The 25,960-nt window shown below is 52.9% G+C and overlaps 4 protein-coding genes across 7 annotated transcripts; all 4 read right to left on the bottom strand.

Moving 5' to 3' along the window:
* Positions 1-257: 257 nt before the first annotated feature.
* Positions 258-5,934, bottom strand: GPR119 (G protein-coupled receptor 119). The gene has a single exon (XM_040572299.1). It carries the CDS (start codon positions 3,770-3,772, stop codon positions 2,792-2,794), a length of 981 nt encoding a protein of 326 aa, XP_040428233.1. The 5' UTR covers positions 3,773-5,934; the 3' UTR covers positions 258-2,791.
* An 825-nt stretch (positions 5,935-6,759) lies between these two features.
* On the bottom strand, positions 6,760-16,420 carry SLC25A14 (solute carrier family 25 member 14). 4 transcript variants are annotated; one of them, XM_040572292.1, is made up of 10 exons: positions 16,252-16,420; positions 16,011-16,158; positions 15,637-15,731; positions 14,394-14,479; positions 13,617-13,712; positions 12,113-12,237; positions 10,899-11,034; positions 9,066-9,205; positions 8,898-8,973; positions 6,760-8,095 (listed from the first exon to the last, which is right to left on the bottom strand). In XM_040572292.1, exons 1-10 carry the CDS (start codon positions 16,313-16,315, stop codon positions 8,042-8,044), a joined length of 1,020 nt encoding a protein of 339 aa, XP_040428226.1. In that variant the 5' UTR covers positions 16,316-16,420; the 3' UTR covers positions 6,760-8,041. The 4 variants fall into 4 exon arrangements, 3 of the variants coding, with proteins under 3 accessions (XP_040428226.1, XP_040428223.1, XP_040428224.1); XM_040572289.1 differs by lacking the exon at positions 8,898-8,973 and having other exon boundaries at positions 16,252-16,416; XM_040572290.1 differs by lacking the exon at positions 8,898-8,973 and having other exon boundaries at positions 6,760-8,353; positions 9,125-9,205; positions 16,252-16,416.
* Positions 16,421-16,920: 500 nt separating this feature from the next.
* On the bottom strand, positions 16,921-19,803 carry RBMX2 (RNA binding motif protein X-linked 2). The gene is made up of 6 exons (XM_040572294.1): positions 19,686-19,803; positions 19,477-19,592; positions 19,298-19,349; positions 19,096-19,225; positions 18,779-18,959; positions 16,921-17,845 (listed from the first exon to the last, which is right to left on the bottom strand). Exons 1-6 carry the CDS (start codon positions 19,688-19,690, stop codon positions 17,403-17,405), a joined length of 927 nt encoding a protein of 308 aa, XP_040428228.1. The 5' UTR covers positions 19,691-19,803; the 3' UTR covers positions 16,921-17,402.
* A 7-nt stretch (positions 19,804-19,810) lies between these two features.
* RAB33A (RAB33A, member RAS oncogene family) lies at positions 19,811-24,352 on the bottom strand. The gene is made up of 2 exons (XM_040572293.1): positions 24,064-24,352; positions 19,811-20,319 (listed from the first exon to the last, which is right to left on the bottom strand). Exons 1-2 carry the CDS (start codon positions 24,283-24,285, stop codon positions 19,864-19,866), a joined length of 678 nt encoding a protein of 225 aa, XP_040428227.1. The 5' UTR covers positions 24,286-24,352; the 3' UTR covers positions 19,811-19,863.
* Positions 24,353-25,960: the final 1,608 nt, after the last annotated feature.

Raw genomic sequence — 25,960 nt, 5'->3', positions numbered from 1 at the left:
CCGCGCGGCTCGCCCAGGCCTCCCATTGGCTGCCGCGTCGCTAGGGGGCGGGGGGCCGAGCGCGCACGGCACGCCGGGACAGCGGCCGCGGCACCCGCGGGCGGCTCTGAGGGGCCCGGACCGGCCACGCCCCGTGGCGGCTGCGCCCCGGGACGGGCGGGACCGGAGGCACCTCCCCCCTTCCTCCTCCTCCCCGGCATCAATTAATAAACTTATTTATTTGTTTGTTTGTTTGTTTGCTCGTTTATTTATATCGCAGACACGGGCTTTATTCAGCCGGTGGGGCAGCAAGCAGGGGAGCCGCTCCTCGCCCCCTTCCCGTGGCGCTGGGGCCGAACGGCCGGGCCCTCCTCACCCCGCGGCCTCCCAGCGCACCCAGTGCTCGGTTCCCAGTGCTCGGTTCCCAGTCACCGCGAGGCAGAGCTGGGGACGGGCGCTCTCTGGAACACGGGATAGTGATGTGGTTTAGTGGAGGGCTTGGTAGTGTTAGGTCAGAGGTTGGACTCGATGATCTCAGAGGTCTCTCCCAACCTGGATGATGCTGTGGTTCTGTGGAGGCAGGCACGGTCTCACACCGGGAACGGCCCCGTCAGGTCCAGAGGTGTCTCCTGAAAGCGGCGCCCCAGCTGCCCCAGCTGCGAGCACCACCTCCACCCAAGGCACGAAGAGAGGGAGGACAAGCAGGTCAGTGCCAGGGCGCAGATGCTCAGCAAGGGATCCTCTGCTAGATGCTCTGTTTCCACCTAGACTACGTTCTCCAGCCACACAATCGGCAGAAGGGCATTATCTCCACGACCCTGGGTCTCTGTAGCATTTCTGGCACTGAGGAGGTGGTCGGAGCTTGTAATCCCGGCAGCAGACAGGGGGTCCGTGGTGGCTGCAGGCCTACACATCCAGGGGTACTGCTGCTGGGCACCCAGCGTGATAGCCGCCTGTTCCAGATCTGCTGTCCCTTGTGGTTCTGTGCCAGGCACAAACACTGTCCATGGCTGGGCCCGCTGTGGGCAGCAGAACAGCAGTGGATGCAGCAGTCAGCAAGCTCGGGAAGCAGCAAGAGGCCCACTTGCAAAGCATCTCCGTTCACAGTGGGTATTCGCACGTGATGCGCTGCAGGAAGCACACGTGAGGGAGGCAGAGGATGGCTTCAGCATCGTCAGATGCTCAGCAAGGACAGGTCAGCTTTGCAAAGCAACAGCTGTTGGAGCTCACGCAGCAAACATATCATACAGACAGATGATGCACTGATCCCCAGAACTGAATCAGACTGGATCCACCCACTAGATCCACCTGCAAGGCACCAGTTCACACACACAGAGCCAGGTCTATTCTATACGAGCCTTATCTCAGGCTCCCTAACATACAGCCAGGAACAGGATCTGATGAGTGGTGTTTGGTCTCAGGCCCTTCCCAGGCAGAGAGATGAGTGCCACAGAGTGCCCACTGGTTTTTGTTTGTTTTTAATAGAGCACTTTTTTTTTTTTTTCTCTTCCTCTGGTATGGGGATGGCCTCAGAACCAAGGCAGGTTCTGCACGCATATAGGATATGGCCTTGAGCCTTCATATCTACTAGCAGGGCAAGTGACAGCGGTAGAAGCAACTGCTATTTTATGCATTGCATCCTCATTTTCAGATTAGAGTGAGTTCTTAGCTAAGAAACCTGTTTTAAGGGAAAATTTATTACTATGTGGATTAAATGGATGTGATTTAACAAAAAGCAATTAAATGTTATCATAGCCTCTGGCAGGGTCAGCAGTCTGGCCATCACCACGGTGTGAGACGACATGCACAAGTGCTGTGTGCACCCACCTTGTGAGTCAGTGTAGAGGGACCTTTGCAGTCCCATGACCAATCCTACAGCCTTGGTGGGACAAAGCAGCCCTTCTGCACAGGGTTTTCCCTGTCTCCAAGGTCTTCCTCCTTGTTAAAGCTCAGCATTCAGTCAGTTACTCATTAACTTGCTTTACAGCTCAAGCCAAACAGCGACGGCACAACCTGTGCTGCCCTGCAGTTCTCCCAGGCATGCAGTGCCTGGGGCTGTTCAGCACTTGCTCTGGTGCAGGTACAGCTGCTGCTGAAGAACAGCAGACCCCTGACTGCATCCCCTGCACCACAGCAGGGACCCCAGGCCCATACCCCTCACCTCTGCCTGGGGCGGGTGCAGCCTGGGGGAGGGATGAGCCTGCCACCTCTCCAGATGCAGGACTGATCGCAGTCAGGGGACAGGTTTGGGGGACAACCCAGACTGCATCTGTAGGATTTTGAGTTTGATTTAAGTAGGGCAGTGATTGGGAGCACACGTGGTCCTGGACAGATTTAGGATGTGCACACATCTCCCAGTCTCTACTGCATCTGGCCAAGGGGCCAAGGGCAACAAAGCCAACATAGTGAGAGCAGCCCTGCCCCAGGTGCCAGGGGACCTGACCCAGACAGCTGAGTCTGCAGGCAGAGGGGAGTGCAGACGGACCCCCAGGTATGGACGGGGGAATCCAGGCAGCAAAAGGTGAAGGATCTTAGCCTGTGGATTGGGTGCCAAGGGCTTGGTCCCAGCAGACACAAGGCTGTTCTTGCTGAGGCTCTCCAAGCAAAATTTAACATGCGCTATGCACCTGCAATTTGGGCTGCCCTGGAGCTGGTGCAAAACCAGCTGTGCTGGCCATGCTGTCGTCTGGGAATTAGCATCCAGACCTGTCCCACCCTGTCCGTGATCTCCTCCACAGCCGGCAGGCCCTGAGTTCATGGTTGTGGTGAAGGAGATAACCCAGAAAGCCAGTGATTGCTACTCCTTACCACGTCAGTCCTGGAGCCGCAAGCAGGACACAGTAGGAAGGGATTTGGTGCCTCTGCCGGGGAAACGGTGGCGATTGCCCAAGTGAAGGAGGACTCTCCTCTTTAAACTGGCAGCTAGCTGGGAGAACTGCAGCCGCACATCCTTCTGCCAGCAGGAGTAGAGCAGGGGGTTCAGGAGGGAGTTGCACAGTCCCAGAAGCCAGAGGTAGCTCTCAATGACTTTGTAGGGGAAGCACTCGGTACACACAGTTTGCACGATGCTGGCGATGAAGAACGGCAACCAGGACAGTGCGAAGCACCCGATGAGGATAGCCACGGTGCGCAAGGCCTTCATGTCACTAGTGGTGTGGGGTGGGGGGCAGCTCCCAGCCAGCCCTGCGTGTTCTACTTCACGGATATGCTGCACATGCACAGAGGCAATTTTCAACATGTCACAGTAGAGGTAAATGAAGAGAAACAGTGCTGGAAAGAAGCCGATGCAGGAGACAGTGAGCATGTAGGTGGGGTGAAAGACTCCAAAGAAGGAACACTTTTCCTGAGCAGAGATCTTCTGAAAGACTGGGGCAAACACTGGGAGAAAGCCAATGATAGCGGCAAGCAGCCAGAGCCCCACCAGCTGCACCCCAACCCGCAAGCCCGTGACCAACTGGAAATAGTGGAAAGGCTTTCTGATTGCCAAGTGCCTGTCACACGCAACCAGAGTCAAGGATAGGATAGAAGCAGCAGAAGAGGAAGTCACAAAAGCCATTCGCAGGACACAGAAGATGTGGGGTGGATAAAAGAGCTTGGAAAACTCATCCATGACCAGACCCATGACCGTGAAGCCAACCATGGCATCTGCGACAGCGAGATTAAGGACAAAATAGTGTCCCTTGTAGCCACTCTTCTGGATAAGGCAAAGAAGGACGATGGCCACCAGTACATTGGCAGTGATGATGAGCGAGGCCAGAACAGCAAGGATGGTTCCCAGTGCCAAGCTAGCCATGTCTGGCCACTGTGGGGCACAGCCTGAAGGTTGTGCGTCTCCAACACGATTCTAGAGCATCCCTCACCTGGTACTTCTTGGTACATACAGCTCAGCAACCAGGCAGCAGGCAGCAGCGGGCGCAGCCCCTCACTCTCCAGGTAGTGCAGTGAGAGCACTGGGTGCAGTGGTGTCTCGGGCTGAGGAGCAGAGCTCTGCTGTGCAGCTGCCTGCTGGAAGGGACTGGCGCACTCACGGCACCCGCTGTGCCCACACAGGTCCCTCCCCTTAAGCCACGTTTCCAGACAACCCTGGAGCAGGAGGGTGAGCAGAGAGCACCTGGGCAGGAAGCCCGTGCAAGGCCAGGCTGACGCTGCTCTCCTCACAAACAGCCCACTCATACTCCCCTGGCTCCCTGCCCCACCGGCAGCACAGCAGCCCCTGCACAGGTTTCTTCAGCATCTCCTGCCCCAGGGCTGCCCACACTGTTGTTGGCCTTTCTAACATCTCCTGCAGCATGACTGTGAGACCTGCTTGGAGGCCACAGTCCACTCTGGCACTAGGATCGTACCCCAGCCACTCCTCCCTGTCCAGCAGTGCTGCTGAGATGGCACATCGGGAGGTGGGCACTCCCAGCCAAGCACCAAAGATCTGAGCAGAGACAATGCCCTGCTTTGACCCAAGCGCTAACGAAGGAGAACAAGCAGTAACAACTGCACAACCCTCACGGGATGCAGAGGTGGCACAGCTCATGGGCCTTCCTTTCTGCAGGGTCACTGCCAGACCTAGGGCAGCCTCTTCCCCTGAGACCAAGGAAACAATACTGATCCCTTTACACAAAGTGTCACGAGCCACCTCTCCTGCCATGTGAGCTGGAAAAATTAAAACTGCGAGGAAACAGGGAAGGGTTAAGACTTCCTCTGTCAAATAGCAATCTTAGGAGAGCAGGCTGCTGGGGAGAGGCTGAGAGTAGAACCAAGGGCAGTACATGGCCAAGGACACACCTTTGACACCGGCCAAGGGTAGAGCATGGTACAGGGCAGGTTGTGGATACTGCAGCAGGGAGGAAGGGTGCAGCAAACATATAAATTGAGGCCACTGCGAACAGAATCATGGGCCTGTGATGACCCTGGGTCTGCACTGCACAAAAAGCCATGGGGAAGAACTCTGGTGTCCTTACAACCTCCTCTTTTTTCCTGTCCAGGTGAATTGATTCTCCCCAGCCTCTCCCCCACCACGCTGCAGGACCCCTCCTGACACCTTATTGTATAGATGATGGTTACTTCTTTCCTTGATCACCTTCCCCAGAGCCCTTGGGGTCACCCCAGAGAGGGAGGGCTAGACACTTGGAAAGAGGTAACAGCAGGTCTGGGCTCAGAGGTGCAGCCAGTCCCCAGCACGGTGCTGTAATTCCATGGAGAATAGGGCGGCAGTAATACTCCAGAGCCACCTTGTTACCCCTGCCCAGCCTTTGTGGCCCTGGACCACGGGGAGTCTCATATAAAGAAACATTTGGGGTGCCTTAGGCCTGATGGGGGGGAAGGTCCAAATTCCACAGCATGGGATCAAGGGGGACAGGAAGTTAGAGAAATGGCAGGACAGCTTAGAGAGAAAGCACAAACAGAAACTGGAGCTGCTCCCTCCCTGTGGATGCATCCTTGCTCTGTCCCATGTGTAACTCCCGGTGATAGTGCAGGCCTGCTCTGCAGGGGCTCCTCCACCCCACTTCAGAAGGATTCAAAAGGCGTTTTCACAAGACCATCGCTTAGCAGCACAGACCTCAAGTTGTGAGATCACAGCTGGCTCAGCAGGTATCACGGGCAGCAATTCCTCCTTCCCATAGTGCCAGTTCGTATTTCTGCTTCACGATAGCCCCCGCAGCCCACCACCACCCACTTTCCCTGTTATGACCTTGAATACTCTAGAAAGATGCCTCGGCACACAAGCACGCTGCAAAATGGCACAGCCACTGAAGGCAGAGCTGGTAATGCCTTCAGGGCATGAACATGGCCAACATAGAGTGGGGCAGCTGTGGCCCCGGTAGCTCAGGTACCCCTGCTTCCTGAGGCAATTACAGGATCCACATCAACACGTTTGACTAACTAGGTACACAGACCACTCAGCCACACTCTCACATACTACTTGGTGTGGCTAAGAAACGTGAAAAAACACCACCACATACGCTTGAGCGAATAAGACCCGTTTAGGGAGTTCTTCCAGGAAGAACAACCTGAGGCAATGAACCTCCTTAGAAAATGCCAAATTTCTAACAGTACTAGCCACTTGCACAAGCAGTTACCACTGAGGTTTAAGGGTTGGGATTCTTGGTTTCTTTTTTGTTTTTGAAACACCTGGCCAAATACTTGTCTTTCACTAACTGAGAAACCCAAAGGGACTCAGCTTTTCTTCCCTGTTGGCTGCAGAGGTAAGACGCTTTGGGGATGAAGGGCTTTATGAGCACCTTCAGAAAACAGCTAGCACTGTGGTAAGGCACATAATGTGAGGCAGTGCTCACAACCAGCCTTCACCTCAGTGCCACATCCGCAGAGATCACCACTGCCACACAGTTACTTGCAGTTACTATTGACAAAGTGAGGCAGAGTGACGTGTGGCAACATTTTTGACAGACAGTGCAGTGGAATATAGGAGGTTCCACTTAAATACGAGACAAAACTTTTTCACGGTGAGGGTGCCAGAGCACTGGAACAGGCTGCCCACGGGGGTTGTGGAGTCTCCTTCTCTGGAGACATTCAAAACCCACCTGGACACGTTTCTGTGTGACCTGATCTAGGCGTTCCTACTCCAGCAGGGGGACTGGACTAGATGATCTTTCAAGGTCCCTTCCAATCCCTAACATTCTGTGAAAGCTCAGGAAAGGGACATCTCAAGGGGCTGAGGACCACTCAAGCAAGTGGAAGGAGTATCTCCAAAGCCATGTGGGGAAGCTGATCCAATGGAAAGATGGGGGAAAGAAGAGCCTCTCGCAATGAAAAATACAAACAACAAAGTGGCCATGGATACATTCTTTATGCATTTCTGAAGAGCTCCTTGTGGCAGCCTGAAGAACAAAGACAGGTTAGCAACAGCCGATAGCAAAGAACTGTCACATGACCAGTCCAAAAATTAACAATAGCAATATAGCATGGAGTTGCACAGAAGAAACTGCTCCAGAACTGAAGTTACAGGAACACCAAAGAAAAACAAAAGAATTTACGGAACTGAAGTTAAATTACATCTCTCAAATGGACTCATATTCATCCATCACGTAACTATTTATTTACTTGTAATGTTTAGAAATTTTCTTGAAGAGTAAAGCAAGGTGAAGCATATGCATGTTGTCCATTTCTTTCAATCCACTGTTCCCAGTCTCTGGTATCTTGTGGTTTAATTCTGAAACCAATCCTCCCAGCCCTACGAGAAGGAGCTGTGGCCCTGTAGGAATACCTACAGGCTACTACTCTGTTCATGGCATGATTTAAGTTCAGGTGTTTACTGGAGTCAAATTCCTTATGCATTCAGTTAGTACAGTACACCTAGTTCTTTGCAAAACCACAGCAAACAATTCCCTCAGTTCGGCTGAACATCCCTTGTGCAATTTGCACAGTGGGTCTCAGTTTACAGCACTCATGAACAGGAAGCACTGCTGTATGTAACAAGAGACCTTCATCCAAACTAAAGCTGCCCCATAAAGAAGGAAGGAAATAGGAAAACCTAAGCTGTTTGCTTTCATAGACATATATGTTAAAAAAAAAAAGAGAATGATGAAAATAACCTGATGTGCTGCTTCACACTGGAAATGTTAGACCACCATTTTAAAGAAGTGGGGCATCTGAGTTCATTTTTAAATCAATTTACTTTGCTTTAAAAATAATATAAGCAATAAGGTTATGAGAGACTGAGGTTTTGCAAAACTAAGGTAACAATTTCCTGACAGTAACAAAACGTGTTTTAGAAACTTTTATATTACAACAAAAGGTAAAAATTGATAAGGAAAAAAAATGTATTTGGGAAAAAAAAAGGATACATAGTGTGCAGAAAAAATACTTTATGTTCTCCCCAAGGGCAGACACACCATCTGCTCTGGAAAATATACCTACTGTAAGTCTGCACAAACACAAACTCATACCATCCAGTCAATAAATAATTTAATGAGGTTACAGTTCTGCAAGAAAACATGACAGCACCCCTTTTCCAGCCTCCAGCCTCACCCCACAGGCACGGCAGAACAATGCACATGAGCCAAACAACAAACCACAGCTGCATCAAAAGGCCACTGGAATGCACAGATCTTCACAGAAGATATTGCTTCAGGCCCAGACACTTGTACACAGTTAATACTTGCTTCTGTGTGAAAAAAAACACATGCAGTACCTGCAATCAGCCTCTCAGTTATACTTCAGCCAGAACATGCTCCAGGGACCATGCATTTGGGGGAGGGGGAGAGTCCAGACCCACATGTACCAAAACATCAAAAGACGGGGATGGTGAAATGAAGAGGAAGGCTGCAGCAAAACAGTGCTGCAAGTCTTGAAGATGACACCCATGGAATGAAGCCAGCTCTCAGAACGGGAGTCGCTTCAACTGCTCATACGTGATAAAAAACTGAAGAGAAAGTTAAGGAATTGGGACAGACAAATATATATAGCAGCTGCACTGGACCTCCCTCACAACAAGGCAAGGCAGGTAGATCAGTACAGAAAGCCCATGGGAAAGTCCCTCTTCCAGGCAGCATAAAGTGATCTGTAGAGGTGGAAGAGAGCTGTAGGAGAGCTACCAAGACAGGGAAGAAACTGACCCAGAAGCAAGCTGGGCCAGGCTTGCCAAGACCACTGAGAATGGGAGGTGACTCTAACCCCAGACTGGGACTTTCTAAATTCTGAATTCTTTAAAATAAGCTGTATACACGATTTCAGAGGGCCAGAAGGACCATTATAGCAATCCAGAAGTGCTGATTCTGCAGAGCAGAATTTCCCTAAGGGCAGAAATTCTCCAGGCTTCCCCCCAAAAACAGGAGCCGATCCAGAAACTGCTGCACCTCTAGCAGCTCAAGCCAAATGGAAAGTTTAAAGCCAAACACTTGAGAGCACTTACTTTACAGGAAAGTACCCATGCTGCTGCACTGGAAGTCCCTGCACTAGCCACTTACAGAGCTTTTAGAAGTAGCAGTCGCCACCAGTGGCATTTTTTGGCACTTGAACCATCTGCAGCCCATCAGTTTACATCTGTCCAAGCAGAACAGGGAGTTCACTTTGGGCTACTGCGAGGAAGACAAAGAGGTACACCGTCAGCGTGTCTGCTCTGAAATTCTACTTACAGCTTGTCTTCCCCTGCCTGTCCATGTTCACGGCCTCCCAGCAGCACACTGAAGGATACAATGATGTTCCAGGGACCGAGCCGAAGCCAGTTTGGCCAGAAACCTTTATAGAGTGCAAAGAATCCCTCGCTTTTCCATGTCTGGGAAGAGAGAAGAGATACCAGTTATGAGACACAGCTCGGGCCCAGTCACAGATGCTGCAGAGAGCCGAAGGCCCAGGGAGGACCTCTGCTGTGGGAACACCTGCAGCATGCTTTCAGCAAGCCCATGCGTTGCGGATGAATTCACTGTGGCAGGCATGGTAAACATCCTTCACGGAGTGCAATATCCTTAACACAGAACAGCTCCAAGCTTCCTGGCACACTACGCAGTACGGTCCTATCAGGCCCATGCTCTGCCCCTCTCCCTAATGCCGTGTGTGACACAACAGACCTCCAAAACTGTGCACTAAGCAGACAGGCCAGTGGAGGTACTGCCCTGCCAGTGAGGAAGCTGGGGGTACAGAAGAAGCTGTGAGGGGACAGAACCAGGACAGCTGACCCAAACCGGCCAAAGGGATATCTATCCCATACCATATGGCATCATGCTGAACAGCTGAACAATAAAACTAGGGGGAGTTTGCTGGGACTGGGGGTAGCACTGCTCAGGGCTGGGCTGGGCATCAGTCAGCAGGTGGTGGGCAACTGTGTTGTGCATCACTTGCTTTGTATTTTCTTTTATCATCATCATCATCATTATTACTACTTTCCCTTCCTTTTATCTTCTATTAAACTGCCTTTATCTCAACCCACAAGTTTTTACTTTTTTCCCCCTCTCTATTCTCTCCCCCATCCCACTGTGGTGGAGGGGTGTGAGCAAATGGCTGCATGGTGCTTAGCTGCCTGCCGGGTTAAACCACAACATTCCCTAACAAAGCTTTCTCCCATAAGGTTGGAAGAATGCTCAAGCTGCCAAAGGAGATCACAGGAAAGTGACTCTAGACCCTTTTCTGGTTTGGAACACTGACAAGTGTGTTCCTTCACTGTGCAATCTAACTGCTCAGAACAGTGGTGTCTGTTGTAGGAAATCGCAGAATGGCTGAGGTTGATATGGATGTCTGGAGGCCATCTGGTCCAATCCCCCTGCTCAAGCAAGACCACCCAGAGCAGGTTGCTCATGACCATGTTCAGACGGCTGCTCAAGACCTCCAAGGAGGGAGACTCCAAAACCTCTGGAAAACATATGCCAGTGCTTCATCACCCACACAGTATGGAATTCCTTCCTGATGTTTAGAAGGAACCTCTTTTGTTCCAGTTTGTGCCCATTGCCTCTCATGCTGTCACTGAGCACATGTTCAAGCTTGTGTCCACGAGTACCCCCAGGTCCTTTTCTTCAAGGCTGCTTCCCAGCTGGACAGCCCCCAGCATGTCCTGGGGTTGTTCCTCCCCACGAGCAGGACTTTGCACCTCTCCTTGCTGAACTTCAGAGGGCTCCTGTCAGCCCGTTTCTCCAGCCTGTCCAGATCCCTCTGGATGGCAGCACGGCCCTCTGGTGAATCAGCCACACACCCCACTTCCGTCTTGTTTGCAAATTTACCGAGGGTGCAGTCTGCCTCCTCATCCAGACCATTAACAAAAATGTTGAACGGGAACGGACACAGTTTTGACTGCTGGGGTACTACGCTCGTTACTGGCCTCCACCTAGACTTTGTACCACTGACGACTACCCTCCGGGCCTGGATGATCAGCCAGTGTTTGATCCACCTCACTGTCTGCTCATCCAGCCCATATTTCAACAGCTTGAATTTGGCAAGTCTCTAAAAAAAAGGGATTTGCCCACCCGTTACCTCCTTACCTTCACGAGACCATCCAGAGTGCCCTTATAGAGCTCCACACTGCCCACTATTGCTCGCTGGTTCATCATCCGTGTCCGCACCACGTCCACAGGGTTGGAAGCAATGGCCCCAGCCAGCCCACATGTAAAACTGGAACTATATTTACACGAAAACATCAGAGAGGAATAGCTGAGTATGGCCAATCTGGCTCAGAAAGGCCGTGACATAAGCACAAGAGTATCTTTCACTGAATGTTATGAATAGTGTTTAGCAATAAACATTAGCTATACTCTGTTCCCACCCAGAAAAAGGAATCATACCACTCTGAGACCCCACAGAGCTAAGGAAGGTAAAAACTCAGTTTCGTCTGATTAAGTCCCTGTCAGAGCCCACTGCCAGGTCTCCGCAGGGGCATTCTGCAGTCCAGCAAGGGTTTCTTCGTGCTGACAAGGTGACACAGACCTGAAGGCAGCCTCTTGGAAGTGCACATCCTTCTCCCCAGAGCAAACATTTCTTCATGGCAGGGAAGGAGGGAGGAAGACCAAAGACAGCAAGAGGAAGCATGCAGCTGCTAGTCTCCTCCCTGCACATATGGTCTAGTGCTTGTCACCTTCAGCCCACAGCAGGCAAACCCAACAGAAGCACTGCAGCACCTCCAGCTAAAGTGTCCACTAGAAGAATAATAGGAAAATGTAGGTGAAGAAAGATTTTGGGAGGTCTCTAATCCACCCCTTGTTTAGAGCAGGGCTGACTTCAAAACGAGGTCAGGTTGCTCAGGGTCTTCTCTTGGTCAGTTTTGCAAATCTCTGTTTCACAAAACTCTTACAGCAATGGCTGCAAGCTGACACTGTCTGCAGAGATGAGCACCTAGGACTGGAGCAGCTCTTTTAACTGATTGCTACACAACCAAAACTCCTGCCCTGTTTGCACCAGGGCAGAGACATGGAGCAACAGCATTTCTGGTCATCAGTGAGCTAAATTCAAGCTGTAATTTCACTTCACCAAAAGGATTTGTTAGGTTCCTTTCTTCGGGGAGGTCTCTCTAGGGACACTTGCTGGGCACCCTGAGCTGCTCCAATCACCACACCAGATCCCTCAGAAGTATTGAGCTTGTTCTTGGCAGCTCCAGAGCACTTGGCTCTATAAACAGATCTCACTCCAAATCCCAGCTTGCTCCTCTGCTCCACATACCCTGCCAAGCCTGGAGAGTCCAGCAGCTGCAGCAAATACTCACATGAAGTGGGCAAAGATTGTATCGCCCATCAGGCCTGATAGAATTAAGTGCTTCTTGGTGATGTCATAGACTGGCAGTTCCACCCCAACCACGATGGCAGCTCTCTGGGCTGTTGGGACAACACCCTGCAGAGCACAAACATCAGTCACAAGCACAGTTTGCTGCCTGGAGGCCTGCAGCTAGTATAACATCTCTCCCCACCCCCCTGCCAAGAGCCTTTCTCTGACTATCTACCTGGTATCCTCCTTACCCTGTCTCACAGCTGCAGCTTTTGAGGTGGACCAGCTCACTGTCTCCCAGCATTAACTCCAAAGCTAAGAAGGATTCTTCCATCCTGCACTGCGACAGTTTTACCCCAACTAGATTAACCAGATGTTGCTTCTCTCCTCTCAGTCACTAACACACAGGAATTAGGCTACAATTTGCTCATCTTCCCTCACTGAACAGTACCCAGGGATTTCAACACCAAAAGAGATCCTGCACCACAAAACCAGCAGCTGTTTAGAGAACCAGATGGGGTCCTCCCAGGACCAGGACCTCCTTGCTACACAACAGCAACTAGATTTTGCTTTGTTAGGATTGTTGATTTAGGAGATGACCGTGTATTACAAAAGTTGCCAGTGGCAGGACATTGATCTGGGAGCTGACAAAACAATTACTGGAAAGAACAAGCACGAGCTTAGGTAAGCGCTATGTTCCATCTGGGAAATAACCTAGCAACCACCACCCTCAGGAAACAGGTAAAAGCACCTACAATTCCACTGAGTACCAGATCACAGAGAACACAGCAGCAATGCAGAGCTTGGCCATTTCACAGGAACTCTAATATCACCTGAGTAATTCAGGGAAACCCATGTTACCATGACAAAGCTTCCCAGTCACTGGAACCGGGAACAACTCTTCAGTGTGCCAAATTATGAGCCAGCCCACCAGGACAGCCAACTTTCTCAGCACACAAAACCAAAATACTAAGAAGTACTTTACAAATTTATGGCTCCCATTCCGCCCAGCCAGCTGAGCTAATGCAGCATCTGACAGCCTCCCTTTCGGGAGACTGTTGCCTACAAAAAAGCACTGTGATTATGGAGTTCCCATACTTGACATCGCAACTAGGCAGGCTGATGGATAACAGCATATGTAAAACTTGTAATGGAAGGATAGAGTGAGAATCTTTTACAAAAATCTGAAGAACTACTGCCAAAATCCAAACAGTACAGCCTGAGTACTGGTAAGTTTCATCAATCTTCATCTTTATGCACACTAGCTTTAATCCTGGGAACCAGGTCTGCCTGGCCCAGTGCTGATGCTGCCTAGCACAGACCCAGTCTCCACCACGGACATGTTTCTGTTTGTCTGGCAACCAGAAGCAGGACTTCAGTACCATCCTTGGCTCACAGTTCTCCTCAAGAGCTACACCTGAACCCAGAGCAGGAGTAGCAAACAAGTTGATGAAGTTAATTCTGCCACTGGTGGGGGTGGGGGGTTTCCATCAGGTGGTGCTCACCCTCCAGAGGCCTCGGGTACCCTCCTGCTGGTAGATATCGATGAAGCTGCCAATCATGCCACCCTGGAATAAACTGCCTTGAGCCTGCATTCGAATCTGAAAGAAATGCGCAAGTCAGTGGGATAGCATCGATGTCTGCCCAGGGGGACGAGGACAGCAGCTCAATGGACTTCCTGGTGGAAAGGAGTAATGGGGAAACTTACAGCAGACACTGCTATCCCACTACCCACACGATCTCTCCCTGCAAACCATGCAGCAGATGAGGGCAGGCAAGCAGCAGGGACAGCAACAGGGTGGAAGGGCAGTGAAAAATTCAAGCAACAGAGCGTGACAGGCATGGTCTTTCCCTTCCGAAGGCAGCCCGAGAAGGTTGAACTACAGAAGAGGGAAGTATGGGAAAGTTCTCCAGACTCTCTTCACAACAGGTAAGGCTGAACAGTATCAACAAAGCTAAGCACAGTCATAAAAGGGAATGGAGCTGAGAAGGTCTGATGGCTGGCTGCCACCCCACTCACCTTTCCCAGTTAAGGTAACACAGCCTGGACCCCCTACAGATTTCTTGATTTTTAGGAGCTGCTTTTTTTTTTAAAAAAAAAAAAAACTCTTTTTTATTGGCTCTGGGCTTCTATTCCCATTCTTAACAAGCCCAAATTAGCGAAAATGCCAGTAGTGGCTTAGAGAACACGTCACCGCAGCTGGGAAAGATGCATCTTCATTGGAAAGCAGGAGCACACAGCAAACCATGGGAAGCTGTCTCTGGCCACATATACTTCTTACCTTTAGCACATCTGTTGGATTGGCAAGCGCAGAGGAGATCACCCCTGAAACCACTCCACAGATTACATTGATTAACAACGTTTCATCTGCGACCAAGAAAAGAAAGTCAGATTCTGAAGATCTAGAGAGAAGGTGTACAGATTGTACTGAACAAGCAAGAAGCTCTAGAAAGAACAGAAAAGGTAAGTTCTCAAATCACATGGTAAAGCTGCACAAGCAGAAACTGGCAATTTATAATCAGCTCAAGGCAGACCTATCCCCACAACTGCCTCAGCTGCCAGAGATAGAAAGTAGAAGCTGAAACAGCAACACGCTGTCAGAGAGAAGCGGGTCTGACTGATGATTCTAGCTGATCAGACCAGGAAGACCTCTACACATGAAAATTCTAAACAATTATCTGAGATTTCAGTGCCCAGTGACACATTTCTCACAGTAGAGAGCAGCAAGACAGAGGTAGACAAAGTGGGGCAACTAAACATTTCTGAAGGCAACCTGATACAAATTAGTTTTAACCTGGAGCACCAGCTGGCCACACTCTGAATATGCGGCCACCTTGAGAAAACAGAGAGTAGGTGACCCAGGCAGAGAAAGTTAGATGCAATTAGTCCCAGAGGAGAAAAAATCTAAGGCTGCCAGGCCCAGTATTAGAGTAATAGTTATGTTGGAAAAAGGTACGGCCCTTTGCTGGTACTGACCACCGCACTTTCCAGAGGAGACCAGGCCACTGGCTGCCCCAGGCCTGTAGGAAGACAAATATTCAAACAACAGTACTCACAACTGGAAATGCTGCAGCAGCAAGTGAGGAGAGGTGTGCAGCCCAGTGTATGTGTGTAGAGCCATACACAGGAAGAGGCTGGGTTGTTTTGTTGTGTTTTTGTTTTTTTTTTTTTTTTTTTTTTGGGGGGGGGGAGGCTCTGAAACCCAAAACAGATAAAGGCTAGGGAAAGTAAAGATCTGTCCGGAAGGGCAGGTGTTTGGCTAAGGGATCATTTCTGTGACTGTGGGCAGTGCCAAGCACAGTGAGACTCAAATCTATATTGAAACCTGTGCTTGCTGTTATTATACAAACAAAACACACAGCAGAAAATGAAAACAACTCCATTTCTTTGTCAATTTGTAGCTGGGAAAGGCAGAGAAAGGAACGAGCAAGACCACACGGAACAGAAAGCACAAGGCTTCGTGCTGCACCTCCTGCGAGAAGAGACGTGCCTGCACCGACACCGACACGCTCCCCGACACCGACCTTCCAAGCGATCCACGAACAGCCGCTTCAGGCTCTGGTAAATGCCGATCTTGATGGTGCCGTAGGACGCCTGCCTCAGCAGCGCAGGGGCGATCCTGAGCGGGGGAACAAACGAGACCCGGCTGAACCCTGCCCTCGCAGGCCCCACACGCAGGTAACCCCCCGCGGCCCCAGCCCGGCAGAGGCAGGGCTCGTGCCCCTGGCGCCCCAGAGCAGCTCCGACGCCCCGAGGAGCGCGGCTCCGGCTCCGAGGCAGCGCCTCCAGGCCCCCTGAGGCGCCCAGCGGCAGCCGCCGCCCCGGTCCCCCCGCTGCTCCCCCGCGGAGCCCCCCGCGAGCAGGGCAGGCCCGGGCCGGCCGGGGCCCCGCCGCTTACCCCGAATAGAGGGCGCGGCCGCCTTCCTCGCGGCAGATGCGGAACAGGGCGTGGAACATGCCCCGGTACCGCACCTCGCGGAACCGCGCGTCGGCGCTCTGCCCCTGCACCTGCAGCCGCGTCTTGGTCAGGTCCACGGGGAACGTGCCTGCGGGGACAGCGCCCGTCAGCGAGCCGGCACCGCGCCGCCCGCCCGCCCGCCCCGCCTCGCCTCGCCTCGCCTCGCCTCGCCTCGCCTCACCGAACTCGGCCACGATGGAGGCGAGCCCGCCGTACACGAAGGGTTTCCAGCTCAGCGCGGACATGGCATGGCGGGCCGCGGGCCGCCCCGCCGCCGGAACCGGACCGAGAGCGGAACGGGAACAGGAACGGGAACGGAACGGGAACCGCCCCGACACGGGCGGCGCGCGCAGCCGGCGGCCGGCGCCCCCTGCCGGTGCACCGGGGCCGGCACCGAGCTGAGGCCGCGGCTCCGTCCACCCCCCGCCATCTCCCCCGTCAGGGGGGCCCGGCCCCTACCGCGCACCCCCCCGGAGCCGTCCCCGCTTCCCTGCACGCCGCCGTTCGCCTCAGGGGCCTCGGGCCGGTGTCTTCACCTTTCAGGCCCCCAGACCGTCGGCTGTGGAGAGCCCGGTGTCAAAAGGCCTGTGAGCACCTCTGACCTGCTGCTCTGGAGGCGCTGCACCTAGGTGACTACTTGGAACCATTACAGGTCTTACCATCCTGTATAATTTCACGTGGCAAGCACTCTTGTAGCAACCAGATACAGCTACAAGATGTCCCTTCCTACACTCTCCCCCTTTCCATGCCAATTGCCTTTGGTGTTCAGGTCAAGTCAGCCTGAACACAGTATGACAAAAAAAAGCACACCTTGTCCACCAGGAAATGACAGTGCTGCTTCAGTTCTCTCTTCTGGTTAACAGAGTAGTTTTATTAAGAAGAGTTTAAAAAAACAAAAGAAAGCACCCTTACTCAACAGCACATCTCTTGGGATTCATCACATAAGGACGACACGCTGGATGCACCCGGGACACACAGGCATCGTGTCAGGCCTGCAGGCACCCACCAGCCTCTCACTGCAGAGATGGGGGATGCTCCCACCGGGATGGCACTGGGCAGTTTGGAGAACAGCACCCTGCCACCTCAGCAACCACCTTCACTCTGCAGGGTACAGCCTGCTACACCTGTGTGCCTGCCAGTACAGACAGCAAGGAGACCCGTCCAAAAAGTAAAATGAGAGACAAAGTCGAAGCTGTGGGAGGTGAATGGACCAGCTGTGGTACCCTCACAGAGGTGTCAGGAAACCCTGTGCAGGTTTTTGTCTAGGCTCAAAGAGCACAGCTGTCTCTCAGTGGGAGCAGCCATGGCCCTAGGCAGTGCTCACATGACAGCTCAGTAGTGGCTGGAATCTCTAGTGGAACCCCGCTCCCTGTGCCTGGGATGGGGCTCTCTGGTGCTACTCTCCCGCTGATCCCTGGATCTGGTCCCCTCAGGATACTCTTCTCGCCTGCTGCTGTGCCTTTCACTCTTCCTGCCAGTCTCTTCTCTCTCTTCCCGCGAACTGTATTGTCCCCTGTGTTCCTGGGAGCTCTTTTCCCCTCTTCTCTCTGACTGCCTCTGATGCCTCTGCTCTTCCTCGTCTCGTTGCATCCTGCTCGCATGTTTCCTCTCAGACCCGTTCCAGGACTGATGACTCCCACTGGCGTATCGGTCATAGGCAGGATCCTCCTTCTCCTTTTTAATCTTGATTCTAGGATGTGCCTCCTCAGCAGACACTGCCCTCTTCACAGACTGCGAGCTCTGCTTTTGCCCTTCTTGTCTACTCTTCTCTTTATCTGAAACAAAAGGTTCATCTTTAGGGGTGGACAGTCCTGCAAGCACCATCTCAGCTCCTCAAGCTCTGCTACCTAGCACCAGAACATCTTTCCAACTCCACTCCCATTTTGAGTTCCTCCCACCCTTGGCCCAAGCTTCATATTTCACAGCCTCCTTACCCCCCAGAGATCCTATTCTATTGCCAAACCTGACACTTTTCTTCTCCAGTGTGAGTCACCCTAAGTCCTTCTTTAACATTTGTCACCTTGTCTTATCCCCAGCTAGGCTGTTCTCATGAATTTGAGCACTTTTTGCAACGCTGAGCACCTGCCGTAAATTCTGTTTTCTAAGCAAGGCAAACACAACAAGAATGTCACTGGATCTGGAGTATTTCCAGAGTTGACAATGATTCTCTTCCCTCTTCACTCCCCTTTGCCTCTCTCGTTTTCGTGCATCTCTTCAGCTCTGTGCAGCGACATCTTGTCTCCAGCCTTGGTTTCATGCTTATTTTCTTTCCTCCAACCCACTTTTCTCAAACTAGGACTCTACCTGGCTTATACCATCCTCTCCCCCATGCTAAGGCCCCATCCCACGTCCTCAATCTGCGCAACACAGTACTGAACTACTGTGTTGATAGGGGAATAGGAATAAAGACAGGTCTCAAACCCAGACGACATAACTGCCTGTCACAGACAGCCCAGGTGTGTGACAGAAGCTTCCTCTGCATGCTGCAAGCACCAGGCTGATTTCAGAATAACTGATACCCCCACCTCACACCAACGTCACCATGCCAAATCAGCTCATCCTGGAAGCTAGAAGCCACTTCAGGCCAGAAGCTATTTCAGACACCTATCCCTGCTGTTCCCACTGACACTGCTTCCATGAGCTAAGGGCCCTTGACACCCATGCAGTCCCACCCATCCACAGTAAAGACTGGCAGGAACAGGTTTCACCTTTTTGCTTTTTTGCTGGCACATCATCATCTTCTGACAAAGAATCAGACGACGTATGAGGTGGCGTTTTCACTCCACAGCCCTTTGCGTGGAGAGTTTTTGTGACCTCATCTAAATCATCAGAGTCTTTGGGAGGCCGATAGTTGGCCACGTGGTCCACTCGGATTGTCCTTCCTTTGATCTGCAACAGGAGTCACGTCGTTAGCAAAGCTGCGGACCCACTCCCTGCGCTCGGTGGGACACCAGAGAACCGCACGGCCAGCTCGAAGCCACGCGTCAGGAGTAACCGCAGCTGCGTCACAGGCAGCTTCACTCACCTTGATTCCATTGAAGTTGTCGACAGCGAGAATGGTGCTCCTCTGGTCTTCATAGCACAGGAAGCAAAAGCCTTTGGACTTCCCGGTCTTCTTGTCCCGCACCAGATTGATGTTCACCACCTCCCCATACCTGAAACACACCGTGAGCGCCCCGAGCAGCCCGCACAGGCAGGCCCCATCGTTGTGGGGCCACGACACTTACTGTGAGAACACGCAGATCACGTCGCCCTCTGTCAGCTCGTAGGGCAGCCCACCTGCGGGGAGAGCGGCGGCGCTGCGGCACCGGGACGGGGACAGGGACCGGGACCGGGACCGGCCACAGCGGGCGCGCAGCCGCGACAGCCCCTCACGGGATGGAGGGAGCGCGGCCGCCGCCCGTACCGACAAAGACCCAGGCGCTGTCCTTGTACTCGGCGTGCCACGACACCGCCTCCTGCACGCCCAGCTCCGCCTCCCGCGCGTTCAGCTCGTTGATCAGCTTCACCTTCGTCAGCGGGCTGGGGGCGAGGGCACCGTTAGCGCCAGAGGCACCGTGAGCACCCGGCCTTCCCCCCTTCCCCCCCCCCCCATCCCCGGTCCCCACAACCTACTTCATGGCGGCAGCGGGGCGCTTGAGCCCGCCCACCCCCGCGCATGCGCGCTCCCGCGGGCCGTGCCGAGCCGAGCCGTGCCGAGCCGTGCCGGGCCGCGCAAAGCAAGAGGCGGGGCGCAGAGCTGCCTCACAGACTTTATTGGTAACAGCGGCGGGGCCGCCCGGAGCCGCCCGGCTCAGCACGGGCAGGCGCTTTTACCGTTGGCGTCGCGCGTCAGCTCCAGGCGGTGCGCCCGGCCCGGCCGCCTCTCCACATCGCGGTAGAGCAGCGACTTCTGCGCCTTGAGCCGGCAGGCCAGGCACATGAAGATGGACTCCACGTTCTGGCTCTCCTTAGGGTCCTTGGCTGAGGTCTCGAACAAAAGCATGTTGTGAGCGTCAGCGAACTTCAGGGCCATGCTAGACGGCACCTGGATCAGGTCCTTCAAGTCACACTTGTTCCCAACGAGCACCTTGGGGACAAGGGGGGGCACCGCGTGCCCGTTGCACTCCTCGATCCACATCTTGAGGTTGGTGAAGGAAGTCATCTTCGTGACGTCGTAAACGAAGACGACAGCATGCACGTTGCGATAGTAGTGCTCTACCATGCTCTTCCGAAACCTCTCCTGGCCAGCTGTGTCCCACACTTGCACCTAGGAAGCAAAGCACAGTGTTCTTGAGGCGCACAAAGACAGAAGGCTACCAGAGCACCGAGTGCCCACCCTGAGGCAGGGCTTGCTGCTTCAGGAGTACGTTCGTGTGTTTAACTTGCTGCAGAAAGATGGCAGGAGGGCTTCCTGCTGTTCCATCTTTGACAGTGCAGCACGGAGCAACAGCACTGAGCCAGCCCCAGGACACAGGCAAGGCCAGCAACACTGGGAGGGGCAAGTTCTTAACTAGATGAGGCGGGATTGTTGGATGAGTTACAGAAGTTTTGGGGCATATGCTGACAGTGTCCAAGGCTGTATATGACAGTGCATATGCCTGTGTAATTCAAACAGTAAGCCTAGCTCATCTAGTAAGAGAGATCACATCAGCACTTTCCTTCACTCTCAGACAAGTGCTAGGCTCTACACATCATATCCCATTTCTCAGTCATTGCAAATGGTCCATTATATTCAAAAGAATTGACAGCACCCTTTCATTGTTTGTGCTCTGAGTGAGAAAAGTCCCTGCCTGATGACTTACCTGACTGAAACGCCTTGCCAGACAGCCCTGCTCTTCCTAATGCACTTCACCATCAGCCCTACCACCAAAACAAATGCCACAAAATGCTTCTCATTTCAGAAACATTCTTGCACCAGATCAGGACGTTGGCCCACCTAACCCTATGCCATAAAAAAGAACCTGACAGAATTGCAACAGTACAGAAGAGGCAGGGCAAAGAGAAGAGCAACATTTCCACATGGTCCTCTGCCTGGGGATGGATAAAGAGCCAAATGAGAACTCAAGGGTTAGGATTAAAGAGCTGTTGAGTTTCCTGGAGGGCGTTGGTGGCAACTTCCTGACCCAAGTGGCAGAGGAGACGAGGAGGTGCTCTGCTGGGCCTCATACCAACAAGGAAGGGCTGTCAAGGTCGAAGCCATCTCATTGACCATGAGATGGTGGAGCTCAGGATCCCAAGAGGAAGGAGTAGGGCAAAATTTGAGACCACAGTGACGAACTTTGAAAAAGAAAGACAAAAGATGGGCCCAAGAAAACTGGTTAATATTCAAGTATCTCCACCTCCAAGCTCAAGAGCAGTCCATCCCAGTGAACAGGTAGTCAGGCAAACAGGCCTAGAGGCATTGCTAGATGAGGTAAGAGCAGTGGATATTGTCTACATGCACTTTCTTTCAACAAAGACTTTTAACACTTGTCTGCCATAAGATACTCACAGAGACGCTGATGAAGTCTGGCTGGATGAGCAGTGAAGTGGATCAAACACTGGCTGATCATCCAGGCCTGGAGGGTAGTTGTCAGTGGTACAAAGTCTAGGTGGAGGCCAGTAACGAGCGTAGTACCCCAGCAGTCAAAACTGTGTCCATTCCCGTTCAACATTTTTGTTAATGGTCTGGATGAGGAGGCAGACTGCACCCTCGGTAAATTTGCAAACAAGACGGAAGTGGGGTGTGTGGCTGATTCACCAGAGGGCCGTGCTGCCATCCAGAGGGATCTGGACAGGCTGGAGAAACGGGCTGACAGGAGCCCTCTGAAGTTCAGCAAGGAGAGGTGCAAAGTCCTGCTCGTGGGGAGGAACAACCCCAGGACATGCTGGGGGCTGTCCAGCTGGGAAGCAGCCTTGAAGAAAAGGACCTGGGGGTACTCGTGGACACCAGCTTGAATATGAGCCAACAGTGTACCCTTGCCACAAAGGATAATGGTGTCCTGGGCTGTGCTAGGCAAAGTATCGCCATCAGGTTGAAGAAAGTGATCCTTCCCCTCTATTCAGCATTGTTGAGGTGGCATCTGGAGTACTGTGTCCAGTTCTGAGTTCCCCAGTGCAAGAGAGACATGGAGATGAAAAGGGCCTTCAAAATGATAAAGAGATTGGAACAGCTCTTGTATCAGAAACTAAGAGAGCTGGGGCTGTTCAGCATGGAGAAGAGAAGGCCGAGGGCATATCTCATCAGTGTTATAAATATGTATATATATAAATGTTATAAATGAATGTTATAAATATGTATAAATACCTGGACAGAGGGTGCAAAGAAGCAGCCTGGCTCTTTCAGCATTGCCCAGCAACAGCAGAAGTTCCTTCTAAACCTTAGGAAGCATTTCTTTACTGTGTGGGTGACAGAGCACTGGAGCAGGTTGCTCAGAGAGGTTATGGAGTCTCTCTCCTTGGAGGTCTTAAACAGCCATCTGGACATGGTGCTGGGCAACCCGCTCTGGGTGGTCTTCCTTGAGCAGGGGGATTGGACCAGATGGCTTCCAGAGGTCCCTTCCAACCTGCACCTTGCTCTGAGTCTGCTTCTGTAAGAACTTCTGTAAGTTGCAAGCTGGCAATTTCTAAATTAGTGTGATTTATCTGAACAACCCTGAATTGTGACAGTGCCTGCCCCACAATCTTTCAGAGAGTAAAAATGTTGGCAACAAAGAGGTACCTCTCATTCATCTCCATACCACTTTATCCCAGGCTGTTTAGTTCTGGGCAGAGCAGGAGCAAGAGCCCCAGGCCTCTTGTCCCCAGGGTGTTTGCTGGGAACAAGTGCGACTTAAAGGAACTGATCCCACCTTCCCATTTGGATGCATGGTCCTAGGAGAAGGGCAATTTGCTGCCCTGCCTCCCAGTCCTGCTTGCTGGAGCAGAGGTAATATCCAAAGGTAGAAAGCATGGCAACATTTTCAAGCTAGTGGGCATAGGACAGCTTCATGCCAGGCTGCACTATAGCTTATAACACAGGCAGGGGGCACTGGATGGAGCTGGGCAAGGCATGGGGCAGGGGGGGGAATGAACACCTTTCATCTTAAAGAGAGGAAAAAAATCATGGTCAGTTTAAAAGCACAACTAAAGTTCTTATCAGCCAACATTAGCCCTACATTCATTGTGATCAGTCCCTCAACTTTTGATTCTCCATCTGTTTGCAAAATAGCAGTATGGGCTTCTTCCAGAAGTCAGTCTTTCACACAGACTGCTGCTTGTGCTGATCCACATAACCAGGCAGGCCAAGATCTGCTGCAAACTGTGCTTCCCAAGCTGTTTTCTACCCACTGCTCGTTGATCTGCAGATCTCCTCAGGTCTGAGCTAATGCATTTCTTTACAGTTGTGACGCTAGTCTACATAGAGCAAATTAGTCCTATTTTAGTTCCCTTGAGATTGCATCCTCTGATTGCCTGCTAACATTCCTGTGCATTAACATCAGAGCTGTCAGGCCCACTGCAACCAGCCAGTGTAAGCTCCTGGCCTTCCAGCAAGCCTCTAGCCAGCCTACAACCATATGCTCTCATGGTTTCTGTGCGAGCTGTGCTCTGGTTTCTGCACACAGCTCCTTCCTCCAGCTCCCTACAGCTTCACCCCTTTGCTGCTGTGGTCGAGCCTCTGAAGCCGGGGGCCGGCCTGATGCTTTGAGGACCCCGTTACGCCGGATGCTTGCAGTGTTTCACTCTGAGCTATTGTTTCAGCCCCCCTGCAGACTCAAGCAAACAGCATATAAATAGCAAAAAGCAATGTAGCTATTTATTAATAGCAGCGGCATGTTCAGAGGACGTCTGCACAACGCGAGGAGGAAAAACCTTCCCGTTCCCCTCCCTCGGGATGGAACGAGAACGGGAGAGCCCCGAGAGGTGTTCGGTGGGCACAGATTCGGCCCCGTGGCAAGGAGCGGGGTCGCCGCCAGCCCCTGCCGGGCAGCTGCGGGTGCGGGTGCGGGTGAGGTGCGGGTGAGGTGTGGGTGCGGGTGCCGCCGCGGCCCACCTTGATGCGCTCGCCCTCGATCTCCACCGTCTTCTCGCGGAAGTCCACGCCGATGGTGGCCTCGGTCTTGTCGGGGAAGGTGCCCCCGCAGAAGCGGAAGGTCAGGCACGTCTTGCCCACGTTGGAGTCCCCGATCACGATGATCTTGAAGATGCGGGTCTGCACGTACGGCTCCAGCGACGAGTCGGGGCCCGGCGGCCGCCCGCCGCCCGCCGCCGCCATCCCGCGCCGCCTCACCGCCTCATGGGGCCGCCCCGCGCCTCACACAAAGGCTGCGGCTGCGGCGGGCGGAGCGGGATCAGGTGGTCGGTGCGGGCGGAGGGCGGCGGGCGGCGGCAACCGGCACCGGCGCCGAGGCGGCCCCGCCCCGCGCACGGGCGCCGCGGGGCGTGAGGCGGGCCCGTGAGGCGAGCCCGGCCCCGCACCGCGCCGGCAGGGGACGGGGACCGGGTCTCGCTTTTCCCTGTCCTCCACGGTTTCTCTGCCTGTGCCGGGATGCTCTGTGCGGAGAACCACAAGAGCAACGCAAGGTGGAAGCAGCCTGCCCTGCCCTGCCCTCATCTGCATGCAGAGACCCACGGTGCTCTGAGGGGAGAGGGAGGGTACTCCTGCTGCCTCCGGTACTGCAGCCCAGACACCTCCAAAAGAGGTCGTAGCCTGCTAAAATTGACCCAGGACGCAAGTCTGCTGCAGTGAAGGTACTTGGTGAGAAGTGAAGGAGCCAAAAGCTGGGACAGATTTCTCGCAGACATCAGCTGATGTAAGGTTTTGGCCCATAAAGGAAATTCAGCTGATGGACTCAACAGATCCAGTTGGAGTACATCCCAGAGGTGTTGTCAGGAAACCATTTCTGACTACCCCCAGACACTTCGGTCCTGGCCTAGCCAAAAACCTCCAGGGCAAAGTCAAGGGGACACAAGGACATCAGCTGTGGAGCTGCTGCTCAGCTCCCTCCCTGGGCAAGCAGAGAGACAGTCATTGCTGAGAGGGCCCACGGAAAGAGCCCTTTCTCAGGGACAGCTTAATCCTCCTAGAGATTCAGTCTGAACCCTAGCCTGGTCTCAGCAACACGGGGCTACTGGAAATGCTCATCACTGCTCTGTAACAGCATCAGTCTCTGAATGGGAGATCACCAGATAATCCCTTTCTGGACTAGATGATCATATCTGCCAATAGCCTTAGGGTCTTAAGTTAAAGGGTTGTTTCTAGCCGTCATCTGCAATCTCTACTCCTGCAGGAGGTCTGGCATTCCTGCCATCTGCGTCCCAGGTTATTTGCCTTGTAAAGATACATGTAGGGAAGAGGGCTCTCTAATGGAGAGGCAGTACACAGAGAGTGCCCTGTTTTAAGGGGTAAGTATTTTGCCTCAACCCGTTTTTATGTCCCTTAAAGTACACCAGGAAACAAAGCAGCAATATTCAAACCCTAGGCAGTGCCTTCAGTTCATTCTCCGCTACCAACTGCACTGCTTAGGTGTCCCCCCAGGGTGTTACCCCAGAAGCCTTCCTAGCTGTCAGCCCAGCTGATACAACTACTTTGAGCATGTCTGCTTCCCAGTTGTATTAGATTTATGTGGCAAGGCTTTGGTAGCTGGGGGGCTGCAGGAGTAGCCTTTGTGAGAAGACTCCAGAAGCTGCCCCATGTCAGGTAAGAGCCAGCTCCAGTCATCTCCAAATGGACCCACCGCTGCCCAGAGCCAAGCCAATAAGCAACATCGTTTGCGCCTCTGTGACAGCAGTTTAAGAAAGGGGAAAAAAAACTGCTGCACCACAACAGCTGGAAGAGAGAGGAGTGAGAAACAGCCCTGCAGATACCAAGGTGAGTGCAAAAGGAGGGCAGAAGGTGCTCCAGGCGCTGGAGCAGAAGTTCCCCTCTGCAGCTGGTGGAGAGGCCCCCT

Source organism: Cygnus olor, chromosome 13 (genome assembly GCF_009769625.2).
Source record: "Cygnus olor isolate bCygOlo1 chromosome 13, bCygOlo1.pri.v2, whole genome shotgun sequence".
NCBI lineage: Eukaryota > Metazoa > Chordata > Aves > Anseriformes > Anatidae > Cygnus > Cygnus olor.
This window is presented reverse-complemented; position numbering and strand designations above follow the sequence as displayed.